Source organism: Colossoma macropomum, unplaced genomic scaffold, assembly GCF_904425465.1.
Source record: "Colossoma macropomum unplaced genomic scaffold, Colossoma_macropomum, whole genome shotgun sequence".
Classification (NCBI taxonomy): Eukaryota; Metazoa; Chordata; class Actinopteri; order Characiformes; family Serrasalmidae; genus Colossoma; species Colossoma macropomum.
The window spans coordinates 59,013-78,339 of record NW_023495386.1 but is presented as its reverse complement, the minus strand read 5'-3'; the positions used below and the strand labels follow the sequence as shown (position 1 = coordinate 78,339).

General features: G+C 38.5%; 1 protein-coding gene across 1 annotated transcript; it reads left to right on the top strand.

Moving 5' to 3' along the window:
- The first annotated feature begins 8,993 nt into the window (after window positions 1–8,993).
- On the top strand, window positions 8,994–17,219 carry rpp40 (ribonuclease P/MRP 40 subunit). Its single transcript, XM_036562428.1, has 8 exons — window positions 8,994–9,247; window positions 11,508–11,652; window positions 11,751–11,819; window positions 12,934–13,029; window positions 14,998–15,123; window positions 16,472–16,670; window positions 16,757–16,891; window positions 17,001–17,219. Exons 1-8 carry the CDS (start codon window positions 9,131–9,133, stop codon window positions 17,197–17,199), a joined length of 1,086 nt encoding a protein of 361 aa, XP_036418321.1. The 5' UTR covers window positions 8,994–9,130; the 3' UTR covers window positions 17,200–17,219.
- Window positions 17,220–19,327: the final 2,108 nt, after the last annotated feature.

Below are 19,327 nucleotides of genomic sequence, written 5' to 3'. Positions count from 1 at the left end.
TTTCCCTGGTGGAGGTCACTGAGGTAGTTGGCAAGCTCTTCAGTGGCAAGGCACCGGGGGTGGATGAGATTCGTCCGGAGATGCTTAAGGCTCTGGATATTGTGGGGCTGTCGTGGCCTCTGCAATAGTGCATGGACCTCGGGAACAGTACCCTTGGACTGGCAGACCAGGGTGGTGGTCCCTATTTTCAAGAAAGGGGACCGGAGGGTGTGTGCCAACTATCGGGGTATCACACTGCTCAGCCTCCCTGGGAAAGTCTATGCCAAGGTGCTGGAAAGGAGACTTCGACCGATAGTTGAACCTCAGATTGAGGAGGAACAATGCGGATTCCGTCCTGGCCGTGGAACAATGGACCAGCTTTTCACCCTCTCACGGATTGTTGAGGGGGCATGGGAGTTTGCCAACCCAGTCTACATGTGTTTTGTGGATTTGGAGAAGGCTTACGACCGTGTTCCCCAAGATATCTTGTGGGAGGTCCTCCGGGAGTATGGGGTGCCGGGGTTACTACTCCGGGCCATTCAATCTCTGTACGCCCGGAGTGAGAGCTGTGTTCGTATACTCGGCATTAAGTCGGACTCAGTGTTTCAGTGTTAGCGTTGGACTCCGCCAGGGTTGTGCCCTGTCTCCACTCCTGTTTGTGATATTCATGGACAGGGTGTCAAGGCGTAGCCGGGGTCAGGAGGGCATTATGTGTGGAGGCCGGAGGGTGGCGTCTCTGCTATTTGCAGATGATGTTGTTCTTTTGGCTGGATCACATGGATGCCTCCAGCGCACACTGGAGCGGTTTGCAGCTGAGTGTGAAGCGGTTGGTATGCGGATCAGCACCTCCAAGTCTGAGTCCATGGTCTTAGCCCGGAAAAGGATGGTATGCCCACTCCAGGTAGGGGGAAAGGACTTGCCCCAGGTGGAGGAGTTTAAGTATCTCGGGGTCTTGTTCACGAGTGATGGGAAGAAGGATCGTGAGATCGACCGCAGGCTGGGACAAGCGGCAGCAGTAATGCGGTCGCTGTACTGGACTCTCTGTTTACCGATCGGTCTACATCCCGACCCTCACCTATGGTCATGAGCTGTGGGTAATGACCGAAAGAATGAGATCGCGAATACAAGCGGCAGAAATGAGCTTTCTTCGCAGGGTGGCGGGCTACACTCTATTTGATAGGGTGAGGAGCTCGGCCATCCGGGAGGAGCTCGGAGTAGAGCCGCTACTCCTCCGCATTGAGAGGAGCCAGCTGAGGTGGTTCGGGCATCTGATCCGGATGCCCCTGGGACGCCTCCCGGTGGGGGTGTACCAGGCACGGCCTACCGGAATAAGACCCCGGGGTCGTCCTAGGACCCGCTGGAGGGATTATATCTCCAAGTTGGCCTGGGAGCGGCTTGGGGTCCCCGGGAATGAGCTGGAGGAAGTTGCAGGGGACAGGGTCACCTGGGATTCTCTGCTCTCCCAACTGCTACCGCGACCCTATCTGGACTAAGCGGTTAACGATGATGATGATGATGATGATGATGATGATGATGAAATTGCTCTGAATTTTCATGAGAGACCATGGCTAGGAAATGTGGTAATGTGGCCAAAAGCACATGCTGCCAAAAGCTCATACTTCTATAACAACATTAAAAGTGCGTTAAATTGTGACCCGTGTTAGTTTGTTCCCCGTGCTCTACTGCTGTCATTGGTTATGAAAAACACATCTATGAAAACTAGTTACTGTTACCAGTGAAACCCTGTGACTACTGTTAGGAGCATATCACAGTGAAAATTCAGAGGAGTTGCATCTAGAACATCATTTACTACTGTTAGAAGCCTATCATGATGGTTTTGTAGTGTTTACCAGAAGACACAGCTATTGCACAAGTCATAGTACTTTATTAAAGAGCGGTTGAAAGCCACAGCTACGCCGTACATAAGCTCAACATTGCTCCAAATGTTCACTCTAAGCCTAAGTCATGCCCTGCTTACTCCACCATCAGCCCTGACTGACTCAGTAATTCCTAATCTACACAGAACACAGATACGGGCTAGCCCCACCCTCAGAATGAGATTCCTTATAGAAAAACCTCATTATAAATGCTGTAGAACACATTAACCTAAAACATTTTCCAAACACAATATGTCAGTATGAATATATGAAGAGCTCAGTAGATTGTGAGCCAGGTGAAATAATGTCTATGTTTAAATAGTTCTAGTTTTAGTCTGTGCAGGCATCACTATCATCAGGAGACTGAGTGGGGCATGGGGGTGAGGCTTTTTGCTCAGCAGGGGACTGATTGGACATACAGGAAGTTCCATGGTGGTAGAACTGGTCCAGAAAGCAGGCGAGTAGGGGCACCCAATCAAGGCAGATGAGGCAACAACATCAGTCTGCACATGATTGTTTAACTCGGCAAAGAAACAAATAGTTAGTTCTGTTTGCGGTGACTGGGCACAATACATATTGTTAACAGAGTGAAAGTAATGACACCGTCAGGCCTAGATATTACAGCCTAACTATAAGTCAAGTCAAGTCAAGAGGCTTTTATTGTCATTCCATCTATGTATAAGTACACAGTGGAGTGAAATTACGTTCCTCCAGGAACAAGGTGCAACATGGAATGAAATAGACAGTACAAAGTGCAGACGTAAGTGTGCAAAAAATTTAAACTAGAAACAATGCAATAAATATGATAAATAAAACAGACACAGTATTAGACACAGTAAACAGACAGGACAGTGCAGCGCTGACACAACACTCATTTCTGAGCAAGAGGCAGTGAGAATAAGGTGCAAAGATTATTTAACATGCTGTTATATGTAAGTATATGCAGTCAGATAACATACGTGAGCACAGCAGTTCCTGAGGTAGGATATACAGAGTACTTGAGTAAACAAAGTATAAACACAGTGTTAGCACCAATGTTCCAGAGCAAGTAGAGCATCAAAAGAGGGGTGTGTGCATGTGTGTGAGTGTAGAGTATGTGTGTGTGGGGGTATATAGAAAGGGAGAGCCATAGCAAAGAAGTGGGTTTTGGTATATAGTCAAGGCTAAAAGAAGTGTTTTATTTTTAATAAAGAGGCTTGATTACTTTTAGTAACTTTTTTGAGTAAACTGATAGGATTTGGATCTAGCATGCAAGTAGAAAGTTTTCAGAATGGAAGTAATTTAACAAGCTCTGAAGTATGATAAAAGATTCTGGCCTCTCTGCAGTAGTTAGACTGTACTTTTTGGATTGTCTATGTAGGGTAGCAGATTTGTAGCAGTTAACTGTGTGTTTTGAATATTTTGCTTCAAAGTTTGTATTTTATTATTAAAAAATTTTAAAATTACATCATTGCTGATCTAGGCTGATGATATCTGGAGTTGAGTAGCTGTTTGGTTCTTCCCAGCAAACATGCCCATGTAGGTCCAATGTGGGGCCACCACGAGTTGCCCTTAGTGGGACCCCAGTCAGTTATGAAACTGGGGGACAAATAAGGTGGCAGCCCACACTAATTCCTCATATACCGGCCAATGAAGGGCAAATACAGGGCAATAACCATATGGGCAGCCCGAAGTGGGAAAAATTCTTAGCACACGTTTTTAGACCACCGATGGGATTGCACACCAACATTGAGGCCCACATGTGCCCACCATTTCACATTATATGCAGATTATCTCACACTTAGCCCCTTCTAAATGTGAGTCTGGCTGCAGTGGGGCCATTAACGCTCTGTCAATATATGTAAACATTACCTCATCATTATGATGTTAGGATGTAATATCTGTTCTATACATTGAATGTTAAATTTTGATCAAATATAAACATGACTATGAATATTTTTTTTTTTATTAAAAATTCAACAGTTACTTGTAAACTATAATTTTGATCCAAAGCTTGAAGTGTCCACAGATCACCAAGGTTTCATTTGTGTGTGAGGTACACAACCTCATGTCCAGAAACTTCCAACCTCAGAAGCCTTCTAACCACACAAACCTCAACCAAACACATGCTCACAAACACTATGAAGGACATAATCTACTAATATAAAAAATAAATTAAATAATAAACAATAAAATAAATCAAAAATAAATAAATTAGTTAATTAATGTAAAAAAAACGTTCACATAAATAAAAAAATAAGTGCAGTCTTTTAATGCCTTTTAAAGCCATTAATGCTTTTGCTTACTTTAATAATTTGTTTATTACTTTATTTATATTCCATAGGTGCAGACACATGGAAACAAACACACACACAGAAGTCCAATTATTGTCTCTTTTTGCAGTCACATCTGCATTTGCAGTGTCATCATCTAAACCGCTTATCCTTCTGGGTCACAGTGGGGTGCTGGAGCTTATCCCAGCTGTCATTGTGCGAAGGCAGGATACACCCTGGACAGGTCGCCAGTCCATCGCAGGGCAGACAGACAGACAGACATACACAATCACACACACACACACCTAGGGGCAATTCAGCATGTCCAATCAGCCTGACTGCATGTTTTTGGACTGTGGGAGGAAACCGGAGTACCTGGAGGAAACCCACGCAGACACGGGGAGAACAGGCAAACTCCACACAGAAATGACCCTGGTCACCCAGCAGGGAATCGAACCCAGGCCATTCTTGCTGTGAGGCGACAGCGCTACCCACTGCGCCACCGTGCCGCCCTGACACCTAACAGTGATGACTATTTACCTGTACTAGAACATGACAGAGTGATGTGCACAGACTTGAGTGCGGGGAGTTATACGAAAATACATCTATAGACAAACTTATTTTAATATTGTTATATTTTGTATGCAGACCTGATTATGATTATACAAATGTAATGTATATTCAACTTTTTATGTTTTTCTTGTTGCAAGAACAAAATAGATTTAATCCCATTAAATGTTCTACAACCCCATTTCCAAAAAAGTTGGGACGCTGTGCAAAATATAAATAAAAACAAAATGCATGTGCAAATCATTTAAACCCTATATTTCATTAAAAATAGTACAAAGAAAATGTATCAAATGTTGAAACTGAGAAATTTAATTGTTTTTTGAAAAAAGCATCCCAGAGAGGCTGAGTCTTTCAGAAGTGTAGATGAGGACGGATTCACCACTCTGTGACTGCACAGGCAAATAGTGCAACAATTTAAGAATAATGTTTTTCAACATAAAATAGCAAAGAACTTTTGCTTTTCATCACCTACGGTACATAACAACATTAAAGGTTTCAGAGAATCTGGAGGGCCAAAATACAGTATTTGCTGGCCATGATCTTTGGGCCCTCATTCAGCACTACATTAAAAACAGACATGATTCTCTAGTGGAAATCACTGCATGAGCTCAGAAACACTTCTGAACAACACTGTCTGTGAAAACAGTTCATCGCTGCATCCACAAATTCAAGTTAAAAGTCTACCACGCAAAGAAGAGACCGTCCATAAACAGGATCCAAAAATGCAGTCGCCTTCTCATTTCTCCGCCACCTTCTCACCAATTTCATTTAAAATGGACTGACGGGAAGCGGAAAAGTGTCCTGTGGTCCAACGAATCAACATTTAAAATTCTTTTTGGAAATCATGGACACTGTGTCCTCCAGGCTAAAGACCACTCAGCTTGCTTGCCAGTACTCATGATGGTATAGGGGTGCTTTAGCGCACATGGCATGGGTGACATGCACATCTGTAAAGGCACCATTAATGCTGAACACTATATACATGTTTTGGCAACAAATGCTGCCATCCAGATGATGTCTTTTTCAGGGAAGGCTTTGCTTATTTCAGCAAGACAATGCCAAAACCACATACTGCATGTATTACAACAGCATTGCTCCGTATTAAAAGAGTCCGGGAAGGGCGTTCTTATGTTCTTATGTTACCTAACATGAAGAGTGTCCACATCCACTCCATGCAAGCTCTGTACTACAGACTGTAGTTCAACTGTTTCTCTGCGTACTTTGTTCCTCAGTGGTCAGGACCCCTATGGACCCTCACAGAGCAGGTACTTTTTGGGTGGTGGATGATTCTCAGCACTGCAGTAACACTGACATGGTGGCGGTGTGTTAATTTGTGTTGTGCTGGTATGAGTGGATCAGACACAGCAGTGCTGCTGGAGTTTTTAAACACGTCAGTCTCACTGCTCGACTGAGAATAGTCCACCAACCAAAAATATCCAGCCAGCAGTGACCTGTGGGCAGCGTCCTGTGACCACTGATGAAGGACTAGAGGATGACCAACACAAACTGTGCAGCAGCAGATGAGCTATCATCTCTGACTTTCAGTGGTGGACAGTAATGAAGTAAATGTAATTCATTACTGTACTTAAGTAGTTTTTTTGTGTAAGTGTACTTCACTGAAGTATTTCTATTTTGGTTGACTTTTTACTTTCACTCCAGTACATTTCAAAGTCAAATATCTTACTGTTTATTCCACTACATTATGCGAAATCTGTCATTCCTTTTGGCTTATGTGTGTATAAAAACGTAACATGTCAAAATGAAAGAAGCGCAAAGCAAGCACACCAATCAGGGTACAGCGCACACTTTGTTTTATGCTTGTCTTGACCTATAGCTACCCAGTGTAAGCATACGGTTCAACGTCAGTTCAGCAGCATAAAATTTGAGGAGTGTCTATTCCTACATAAATGATGTAAGAAACTCCTGTTTCATACCTAACTTTGTGTAAATAGACCACAATATAGAAATATGTACACATATGCAGTTGTGACTGCCATGTGTCTTTTTTCTGAATTTATACAAACACTATTCCATTTTATAGTAAATTTGTTTTTGCTAGTTTATGTTTATGAACAGAGACCTACTGATGCAATATAGTGAAGGAAAACACATTTGTGAACCTGTGCTTAAAGCAAGTTTTATTGAACTTGTAACTAAGTTGCAAATAAATCTTAAACTGAAACTTGTTTGCAAAAAGTTATTTCATGGCCACTTGGTTCTACCTAATGGAAATTGTTTGCATTCAACGTTTTGTGCTTATGATAATTTCAATAGACATCAGTCACAGACTAATTAATGACATTCTATTAAAAGATTTGTTTATCAAGAGTGACACTAGAGTATTTTCACCTAAAATGAGTTAATGAAGCAAGAGTCTTCTTACAAAAATGGTAATAGGATATTAGAGTCATAATTAATATTTCAGTACTTTTACTTTACTACGATACTTAAGTACATTTGAGGGCAAATACTTTTGTAATTTTCCTCAAGTGGAGGTCTAAAGGGAGGACTTCTACTTTTACTGGAAAAATATTTTACAGTGGGTATCTCTACTTTAACTCAAGTACATGGTTTGTGTACTTCGTCCACCACTGCTGACTTTACATCTACAAGGTAAACTGACAAGGTAGGAGTGTTGATAGAGTGGACAGTGAGTGTCCAGCCTGTTTGCTGCCATTACAGGGCCACATCTCAGCTACCTTTAAACCACCAGTGCCAGAACTGATGCACAACTCAAAAACCATTAGTAAGAAAACCAGGTCATTACAAAAACTGTCCTGTTGGGTGGGAATGCTGCACAGTGCTATGAGGCTCAGGGAGAGGGGGTGTTTACACTCTTAGACTACCAGCTGCAGATGGCTATAGTGTTGATGGGATTTGAACTCACGATTTCCTGATAAATGAGCACATTTTTTACAGTGTACTGTGCCATATGTGGCCAAGATCTGAATGTGCCCATGCACCCCCAAAGTCCTTTTAATCCCTGTTTAAAATATAAATGATTATCATGTAGCTCATATCAGCACTGGCAATGTTTGCAAGAAGTGGCCCAGATCTGTTTTGAGATGTGTGGGCCATTAAGCATTTTAATGTGGGCCACTTTTGGCTGACAATGAGTTTGCCAATGTCAATGGTTGCAGCACTGCAATGTTTCTGCCAGAAGTGGCCCAGATCTGTTTCGAGATATGTGGGCCATATGAACATTTTAATATGTGGGCAACTTTTGGCTCACATGTAGTTAGCCAGTGCCAACCATGGGCCAGCAGTGCCATATCTTTGCCAGAAGTGGCCCACATCTGTATGCTATTTGGGAATAATCTGACTCTGTGGCCAACTAATTAGCTTGCAGCATCATTTCATAATGGCCAAATACAACCAAAAAAATTGTTTGGATTTTGCACGGTTTGTACAGCCCTGAGCTGCGCACAACTCAGGCATCTTTTTACAGTCTAGTCTTCTGAAAGTTATGACAGAACTTGGAGAGAGGAGAATAACCACTCTGTAATATCTTCCAGGTTTCTCACATGTTAGAGGGCGCTCACGAGCGAGTCCAGAATGAGTGGTTAAGATGGAGTATTTGAGCAAAAACATCGTCTATAAAAGCTTAGACATTTTTAATATAAAACAATGCATTCAATCCGTTATATGAGCCCCACTGATGACATCCTGTATAAATAAAAACAATGTGTGGCCACGCATTATTTTTATTTATATGGGATGTCACCAGCGGGATTCCGTAGAAAACTGTTTTTTTCTGATTTCTGACACCACTGGAACGCAGCATAATTCAAAGACTCCTTCTGACCTCAGAAAGAGCAGTCAGTCTATCGCTGACAGCCAAGCAAGCAAGACGTTGCCAGGCTTAAAGCATATTGTTAGAAGAATCATTCCATGTGTGCGGCAAGGCTAGAGCTAAATACAGCCTTAAATAAGGAGTGAAACCAACAGAATCTAAGATATGCGTACTATGGTTTGTCAGTATGAATATTAATATAGACAATTATTACTTTATTTGAAAATATTTTTAAACTTGATAAAAAGACACGTTTGCGTAGCAAAGAAAATGGCTATATTTTTGTTGTAAAAATTATTACCCATGGTTCCTATCACCAACATTGTAAAGAACATCCAAGTCAAAAAGATTCTCTACAAGGCACCATTTCACATCAACACGTTCTGAATGGCTTTGATTACACCTCAAACAGTATGCAAAAATATAGAAAAATTGGTGGAATTCCCCTTTAGGATCTTTGCCTTCCGTCTCCATACTAGGGAAATGTTCCCCTCCAAAGCAGTAGGGGGTGATAATGCATTATTGTTTCGAATGCCCACCGCCATTTAACAAGAAGAAGAAAAAGACGTTTGTACAGAAAGAGTAGTATTATCAACAAAAAAGGTTTTCTTTAATTGCACTAGGTACAGTGATGACACATTTACTTCATTGATATCAAAATGTCGCTAGACTTGGAAAAGTGCTCGAGAAGCCTATTAACGTGCGAAAAATCTAACTTCCTGAATGAACAATCACGTCATGAAATGCACGTGTCAAGACACTGTTTCAACTATAAGGTAAGGTTGCAGGTTGCAGCTAAAGAAAACTTGCAAAGCGATTTGGCTCGTTGGCAATTCAGAACCCGTTAGCTAGAAAGCTTTTGAAGTGGAAAGTTATATTTGTTTATGGATTTGTGTTTTGCGCATGGTTGCCCAGTGAAACAATAAAATAGGCTTTGCATTAATGATGCGCTTTACCAGCTCAATAGCATTTGTAACATTTTAAGAATGCTGTTTTTTCATCAAGTAGTCCAACCACTTAGATGCGCTTTTTATGTATAAAATTACTGACTGTAACTCATTGCCGTTGGTCAGCCACTATCTACAAACCTAAATTCAAAAAACTGGGACAGTATGTGAAATGCAAATATAGAAAGGAAGCAGTGATGTGTAAGTCCACTTTCACTCGGCCTGCAAATGTTTTATCTTAGTTCTTTTTCTTATATTTAATTTGACTTATTTTTAAATCATTTATTAGTTTATTACATATTACTATATTATATTTAGTTGTATATGCTTTATCATCTTTATTTATTTACTTTGTACAGTACAGTCATATCTTCAGAGCTGTAACACAGGCAAGAACACCTTAGGGGGCAGTCCATGGATTTCGGCATCCTCTCAGTGTCCATATACAATTCCCCAGGGGTGAATCACATTCATAACATAGATATAGATATATGTTTTATAATAAAACATACTGTAATCACGTTTAAATTAGGAGAAGAAAAAAATCCACAGGAGTTGTTGCATCTCTTAGATCACGTCAATTGAAAAAATGAGATAACATATATTTTTAATTGTAACCTTGCCGTTATGTTTTATGTAGTAAATAGCCTTAACTTTTTCTCTCCATATTGTTATTCTGGGGGGCCGTAGCCTCAGTCAGGACACTGTGATTACCTTCTTAGCAAGTAATTACTTAGTAATGATGTCTGATTGTTATCTTATACATCTTCTGGTAATATTCCTTATAAAATGTAAGATGGAATAAGGGTAGCTGTATATCACAGCATTTGTGTATTACATTTTGTATGTTTTGCCAGTATTTTGATCATTTTGGACAGTCCCAAAATGTGTGTATGGTCTCTTACCAGGCCACCGCCCCTCCAGCACTGATCCGCAAGGCCACTTAATAGATGTAACCAGTTTTCCAGTTTTTGTCTGAAATTATGTTGTTCATCTCCAAATCTCATTTTTCTCTCAAATCCACAGTTATCCATTAGCATTTCTTGTAATATCTTAATATGTTATATATATATATATATATATATATATATATATATATATATATATATATAATATGTTATATTATATATATATATGTTGCGATATAATTTTCTTCTTAATAGTCTCTTTAATTGTTAACAAAAAATGTTCTATATTGGATGGAGAATTACAATATTTTGTCCTGTTCTTTGTGTCTCTAAGTAATATCTCAGCTGTAGGTATCTAAATAAGTCATGGGCTGGAAGGTTGTGTTTATGCTGAAGCTGTTTAAAAGACATCAGGTCTCCTCCTTTAAATAACTGACCAAACATGATTAAACCTTTTTCATCACATTTTTAAACTCTAGTCTTTTAGTTTTTAACTTTAGTCTTCTTTTGATTTGTTTTAGTTGATTAAATTGAATTTTACTTTTTTCCAATCCCAGTTTTAACTCTGAACCCTGTTTAACTTGCTTGGCTACATTGTAAATGAGGGTCGTCCTCAGTGTACTTCCAAGTACACTTCCAACAGTTGATTGAATTTGACCAGTAAAAGGACAAGATATTTAATATTTTATTTTAGCAGCTTAATTGTTTTTGCGAATATACACTCATTCTAACATTGATGCCTGCAACACATTCCAAAAAAGTTGGGAATTAAGACTAGAAATGTTCAGAAAACATTTTAGGTATAAAAAGAGCACCCAGGGAAGGCCTAGTTCTCTATAGGCAAGCATGGGTTGGGGCTCACCGCAAGGATTTTAGGTATTTCACTCTCTGAGTACTGAATACTAACAAAAGATGCATTTCTGTTTTGGGACCTTTGACACATTTGCATGAATTGTTATTGTTTGATAACTGAATAACTGTGGTAGTATGGTCCTGTGACAATAAATGCTGTTGTTAGTAACAAACTAGCTTTAAATTTTTTTATTAATTATTTATTATGTATTATAATTACATTTTGAAGAGTGAGAACGTCCCCAAACTGTTGACAGGAAGCGTTTATTCAGTGAGTATTTTCATGCATTATAAAAATAAATTGTGGTGAAATGTTTTCTGATTTGCAGATTTCTTTGCTGTTACCTGAATGTGAAGTCCTACCTGTCAGGGTAGCAAACGTGATCCATAGTTTCAGCTCATATTACCTTGTACGGGATCTGCCAGTTTATAAATTCCTGGAAGAGAAATGGCTTGCAACAGTTGTCAACAAAGGTAAGAGTAGAGAGTTGGACACTAAGCTGTTTTACCTCTGCATTGATGCTTTTCACCTTGGTTCAGACCTGACTACATTTGTCATTCTTTTATTATAGGCAGTTTTTATGCTCTGTCTTGCAAAACCAGAATTGATGAAGACAACGTTTGTGCACTTTTGTCCAGTGGTGAGTATGATTAATAATCTGTCATTGTCATGGAAAAAAAAAAACTTAATTGGCTGTTGTGGTAGAGGTCAACATGCTCATACAAAACAATAACATATTATATCTATTAAATAATATTTTTAAATACATATGTATTCTTTTATATTTTTGAATGTGCTAACAAAGATGTTTAAAGGTGGTTTTCAAACTGGTCCTCAGGAACCTCCACACGGTCCACATTTTTGCTCTATTTCTATGTTGGGTTGGAGCAAAAGTCTGGATAGTCTGACTGTATTTATGTATTGGAACTATATAAAGCCATTTATTTATTTATTTATTTATTTTGGTATGTAATAGTTGTGTAAATATACATATTGTTGTTTTTTTGTTCCAAAATTGGTTTGTTGAAGAATTGTAAGTGAGAATCTTACAATCTTAAAAACTTTGGTTCCCATTTAATCAAGAATCGTGCAGCCCTAATTTAGATTTGAATTTTGGCTTTCAAATCCTGTGCTTAATATGACAAGGGACATGAAGTAACACAGTAAAAAAGGGTACATTTTGATTTCAGGTTAACCATAGCGTCTTTCTGCTGAGAGAAGTGAAGTTGCTATGTTATATTATATTATATTATATTAAAGCTGGGCAATATGACTATGTGTCAGTATTGTGATAATTTCACAATATGTAATTTTTATGTACTTTTCTGAATATATTGTAGATATTGTCACATTTCAACTGGATCTTTGATTATAGCATTATTAGTCCCATTTGTTTGGATTTTGTACAGCACAATGTGTGAAATGTTGAATACAAATAACTGGATTCATAGTTTTTGTATGTGTTTTTGTATGTAACAATTTTGCCATATTGCCAACCTCATATATTCTATTCTATTCTATTATGACTTTACTATCATTATTATTATTATTATTATTTTCTTTATTATTATTATTATTAACTTAAATTGATAGGCTTAAGTATGGAATAATAAAATATCTGAGCTGAACACTTGTTTCAGTTACAGTCAGCAAGCCTTTAACAAGATTCCGTACCATAATATTTGCAGTTTGATATTTTTGATCTTATGTAATTGTTGAAAAGGTGCAGGGTTCTGATCTTTTTTTTCTTCCAGGTCAGTTGATACTGTCACTGGACAAGGACACATATGAGCAACTTGGCTTGGAGGGAAGACCATCGTTATACAGTCATAAAAAGGTCATGAGATATGGTATGCCTTTGGCAACCTATTAAAAACAGTGTTTGTAGAAACCTCTGCAAGTTCAGCATATTACAGTCCTGTTGAAAACAATATCTGGCAAACATATTCACACAGAGTGAATGAAACAAAATTATTTGTTCTGGCAGAAATAATATGTTCTGGCAAAATAATGCCTTGAAAAAATTTAATTTACATATTTAAATGTAGCCAATAGTCAATTTGTTTTAACACTTATGAAGTGTACTGAATGATATGCATATGGTAGCTTACAGAGCTTCTTTAGAAACATTTGACTCGGCATCACAAAGAAAAATGAACACAAAGGAAAAGTTTAAATGTTAGAAGCAATGTAATAACACAACAATATGTTTTGTTTGTGAAGAATATTTGTAGACACAGACATAGACACACACATTGGAAGAAATAGTGCTGTTCTGTCATTAAAACATTTGTTTTACAGTGCTGTGTTTTTCACCTATGTGAAAAAGTAGATGCCCGTCCTAAACCTGGTTGTGCCACCCTTGACAGTAACAACTGCAGTCAAACATTTGCGATAAACCTTAATTTTGTTTCTTTTGAGCCATTCAGTGGTGGACTTGCTTGTCTGCTTTGAATCATTGTCTTGCTGCATACCCCAACTGCGCTTGAGCTTTAGGTCATGAACTGACGGGCAGAAATTTGTCAGGATTTTCTGACAGAGACCAGAATTCATGGTTCCATCGATTATGATGAGTTGTCCTGGTCCTGTAGAAGCAAAGCAACCTCATGCCATCACACTACCACCACCATGTTTGATTGTTGGTATGATGTTCTTATGGTGGATTGCGATGTTAGATTTACGCCAGATGTAACGGGATCCATGTCTTCCAAAAGGTTCCACCTTTGACTCATCAGTCCACAGAATATTATCCCTGGCGGTCATCTAGGTGGTTTTTGGCAAATGTGAGACGAGCCTTTGTGTTCCTTTTGATCAGCAGTAGTTTGGGCCTTCCAACTCTCCTATGGTTGCCATTTTTGCCCAGTGTCTTTCTTATTGTGGAATCGAGTACATTGAGCGTAACTGACGCAACTGAGGCCAGTAGTTCTTTAGTTGGTCATCTAGGTTCTTTTGTGACTTCCTGGATGAGTCGTTGATGCACTCTTGGTGACATTTCGGTAGGCTGGCCACTCCTGGGAACATTCAATGCAGTCTTAAGTTTTCTCCATTTGTGGATATGCCATTTGTGCTCTCACTGTGGTTCACTGGAGTCCTAGAGCTTTAGCAATGACTTTGTAACCCTTTCCAAACTGGTAGATTTCAGTGACTTTGTTTCATCTGTTTGTTTCGTCTTCTGTATTTAAATCTCTTTAGAATGTGGCAATATGTGATGCTTTTTGAGACATTTTGCCCTACTTCACATTGCCAGAAAGATTTTATCTAAATGATGTTTAGATTCAGCAGGTCTGGCAGTAGTTATGCCTGGGTGTGGCTAGCGAAATTGAACCCGAAAGTCAATTGAATTTGGTTAACTGGTTGCTTTAGTAGCTAAGAGGGCAGTTACTTTTTTACATAGGGCCAAGTAAGGCTAAACAGCATTTATCCTTGCATAACTGAAATAACTGTTTAGAAAACAGCATTTTGTGTTCACTTGGGTTATTTTTGTCTAATATTAAAAGCAGTTTGATGATCTAAAACAAATATAGAAGAAAACTGGAATGGTCACATACTTTTTCACAGCACTGTATGTATTTTAATTGAAGGTGTCATTTTTGTATAGCCCACAATGTAAGTGTTCTTGTGCAATGTTGACATCAGTAGCTTATGACCATAATTTTACCCATTTGTCTGGCAAACTGAACCATTACAGAACATTGTGATGCTTTGCCAGCTTAAACTCTGTAGCAATGTCAAACTATTTAGTCATGTAATAGCACATCTAAACATGATTTTCTCAATTACACACTGCACTATATGTCTAATTAAGTGTCTTGTTTTAGTTGTTTCTGTGGACCTCACAAATAAATCTTTGGTCCCTGGCACAAAGCGATACCAGCAAGTTCTACTGTGTTTGAAAGAAAGGGTGATGCTGAGAAGTGACTTCCTTTTGACAACATGCCACCCAGGTTTGTATCAGTAGTTGGAACAGCATGTGAAATGCCATGAAACAGTGATTAGCAAATTCTGTTTGACCTGTGTTAAATTGAAAACAGTACAAAAACACAATATTTGATGTTTTACCTTTTGAACTTTATTGTTTTTTTGTAAATTTATGCTCATTCCAAATATGATGCCTGCAACATGTTCCCAAAAAGTTGGAACCAGAGAATGTTTACATCATCTTTCTTTTTAACAGCACTTAATAATCGTTTGGGGACTAAAGACCAATTGATTCAGTTTTGAAAGCAGAATTGTTTGCCATCTTCAGTTATACAAGTCTTCAGCTGCGCAAAAGAGCTGGATTTTTTTTTTTTTGCTTAACCTCACTTGGGATCTTGTTCCTTTGGGCCATTTATGTCTTGTACATATTGTCTCTGGCACACTTGGGCCCCTCTTATAGATACTGACACAACTATACGTCCTTGACTCACAGAAAGATCTAATTTCTTAACATACCTTACCAGTTAGCTTCCTTCAACACTAAGCAAACAGACCTGACTCCCATTTTACAAGTCTTCAGTTGTGCAACTGTATGAGGCCTTTGTTGTCATACTTTGCACTTCATAATGCGCCACACGTTTTTAATAGGAAACAGGCAGGCAGCTCTAGCACCCGCACTCTGATTATGCAGCCATGCTGTTGTAATACATGCAGAATATTTATTGGCGTTGTCATGTTGAAATAAGCATGGACAGCCTTAAAAAAGATGGTGTTTAAAAGGCAGCATATGTTGTTCCAAAATGAGTATTTTAGTGTAAAAGTACTTTCAAAGAAATGCAAGTTAACCACTGACACATCCCCATACCATAACAGACCCTGGCTTTTTAACCTTAATGCTGGTAACAATGTAAATGATCCTTTGCTTCTTTGGCTTAGAGAACATCAGTTATTTCCATAAACAATCTGAAAGGTTGACTTGTCAGACCACACAAACAGGTATCAGTTTCGGAATGAGCATATATTTGCAAAAAAAAGTTGATAAGGTAAAACATTAAATATCCTATATGTACTGTTTTTGTTTAAATACCGGTCACAGTGGATTTACAAATTGCTGCTTTCTGTTTCTGTTTGCACTTCACACAGTGCCCCAATTGTTTTGGAATTGGGTTTGTATAAAAAGGTTTTTGTTGTATCTAATGTAAATTTAATGGTGTTCTGTGAACATAAAATTTATTGTATGATCTTGTGCCATTTTGCCCTGATGATGCCCTGGCCTAAATCTCTCAGGGGAGAGTTGCTCAGGGATTTGTATAACCTTTACTGTATGTTAATTCAGGTGCATTCTGGAGATGTGCTAATGTGTGCCATTCTCAGGAGCAGACAAAGATGGAGCTCTACATAATCTGCTGTCTCAGTACACGTATGAGGAATGTAGACCTACACTTCACAGCCAGACTCTGAAAAATCTATTCTGCCCATCACTTCATCACACAGACCTGCTGGGAAAGGGTCTTTCATGTACTCCAAACCAATTCCTGGAGTGGCTAGGAGCAGTGAACTTGAATATCAGTTGGTGAGTAAGCAGTGGAACTGAGTGTTCAATATGGTGTTAATGGCTTGTGGACTATAAAGGGCATTGCATTGCTTGTTTTGTTGCAGTGATAACTCAGCTGCCAGTTTCCTGTCTACATTTATGTGCCCAGAGCCTAGAGCCCCTGTGAGTCAAGCCCTGCTCTGCACAGTCACTGGGCTCATTCCTCCAAAAGATGTCTGTAGACTGCTGAAAGAACTCAGGTAGGCTCACATTATTTAACATTGTGTTTCTCTGTTCCACAATGTTTTTGGTTCTCAAAATTGAATAACGATTAAATAATGGCAGGCAAATCTCTCTCTGATCATACAGATGCTATTTTGCTGAGCCAAACTTTGCAGCATGGGTTTCACTTACTGTGCATGGCTTTGTGGATAGTCCTGTATCCTGGGGAGCTGCAGAGCATGGATTCTTCAAAGGTGGAGAAAACTTCTACAATTTTGTTTGCTTCAAGAACCAGGACTACTGGTTACACAAGGCTGCTGGTTCAGAAGATGCTTGCCCTCCATGATGTACTGGACCTTGATTGGAGAAAAAAAACTGGAAGTTTTATTTTTGCTTGACCGTATTTAGGATCATATTCCTTTTGGCTATTTGTGTCTTGTCTCCTGATGGCTGACTACATTATATGTATACAAATAGTTTTTTCTGTTTTTTTTTTTGTTAAGAAGCATAGGCTCCTTTTTATTGGATCTCTTAATGTTATTAATAATAAATAAGTGAAACCTTTGTCAACAAAAATGTACATGTGCATATTGTAAGGGTTCATAGAAATCCAGTCCAGTCAAAATGAACACTCCCAAATTTAGCATAATAGCTACAAATGAAAAGGGTTTGTTTATCTCAGCAATATTAATTTGCGTGCATACAGTGGTGCTCAGTGGTGTAACTACTGTGGGGGCAGAGGGGGCAATAGTTCTGGCACAGTTTCCCTAAAATTTTAGTTGGTTCCCTCTCATAGATACTGACACAGCTATACATCCATGACTCACAGAAAGATCTGATTTCTTAACAACAAACCTTACCAGTTAGCTTCCATGAACAGCAGACAGACCTGACAAGTTTTTTTCTCCCTCTTAATCATAATGCATCCGATCCATGGTAACCATGTTAAAACAAATTTTTACAACCTATTTATGCTTTAAACATAAAACAACATAAATACGTCTATTTTCTAACCGTCTAAGCGTTGGCCCTATCATCAGGAGATCGCGAGTTCGATCCCTGGTGATACTACAGCCGTCCGTGGCCGGGAGTCCAAGAGAGCACAATTAGCCTCGCTCTTTCTGGGTGGGTAGAATGCCACCCTGTTCCCTGGTCCTGAAGAAGGGTTAATCTGTAGGATGTTGTACTTTTTGCGAGTTTGCCATTTTTTATCTTTTAATTTTAAATGTGAACTTTGTTTTCAAAGTGTCTTCTCAACAAAACCCAGTTCTTTTTTTAAACCTTTCTCAAAAGGAACTAATGACCAAGAGGGTCACTAAGAAGGGACTGATCCTGTTTCGTTTTACTTGAATGGGGACAGTGATGTCTCATTAACATTAGAAATTACATTTGTGCTATGTCTTGTTCATAGTTGTCATTTATAAGATACACTATGTGAATTGTAAGCATAATGTAAAGAAACAGTAAATAGAAAGAAACACTGGTGAGCAAAAATATTTTCAATTCTCAGCCTAATAAAGGAAAATATTTTCCAAAGTGAAGAACACAGCTCAGGAGTTAAACTGAAAAAAAAATGCAATGTTGTCTTTATTACAGAGCAAATTGATAAGATTTCTTAATAAAACAAAATACCTGGCGTAGCAGTATAAACCATCCAATAAAAGAAAAAAATCTCATTGTCATCAGCTTCTTGTCTGAAACTTAGTTTGAAGACACAATCTTATGTACCTTAACTGACGTACAGTGGTCAGATACACATGTAACTAGACTTGTGATGCTCAGCACATGTACAGTTGGGTCCAGACGTCTGAGATCATGTTGAAAATATGGGAATTTTTTTAATTATGCCTGGAACAAAACAACAGATTTTTCTTTTAATTTTGAAACATTTAAAATAAAGAAAAGTTACAGCAAGGAAAATGAAGAAGAAATATTGAAGATCCTGTGCTATTTCTAGGTAACTATTCAAATTTAGGTAAATTTGTTACATTTGCCTTTGTACAAAAAACAAAAGTGTCCATCTTTTCCATTAAAGCATGTGTTTCAGACAACTCTCTGGTAGATTTGATCTGTCTGCTCATCACAGGCTGTTGCACAAACCTGTGGAGTCCACACTGAAGTGCACACTGCCATTAAAGCAAAATAGGGACATATTTTTTAATTCATTTAACTATTTAAAAGATTATACTTTTCACTAAACTGTTATGCTGATAATACAAACCCTGTTTCCGGAGAAGTTGTGACAGTTTGTAAAATGAAAGAGAATTTGTGATTTGTTAATTTAATGAACCTTTATTTAACTGACAAACGTACAAAGAAATGACAACGTTTTGGCTGACCAAATTTATTTTGTAAATATTAACGAATTTAGAATTTTAATGCCTGCAACACACTCAGAAAAGTTGGGACAGGGCCAAAATATTCAAATTACACCGTATTGAAACATTCCACAATAAGAAGGTGAATTGGTAACA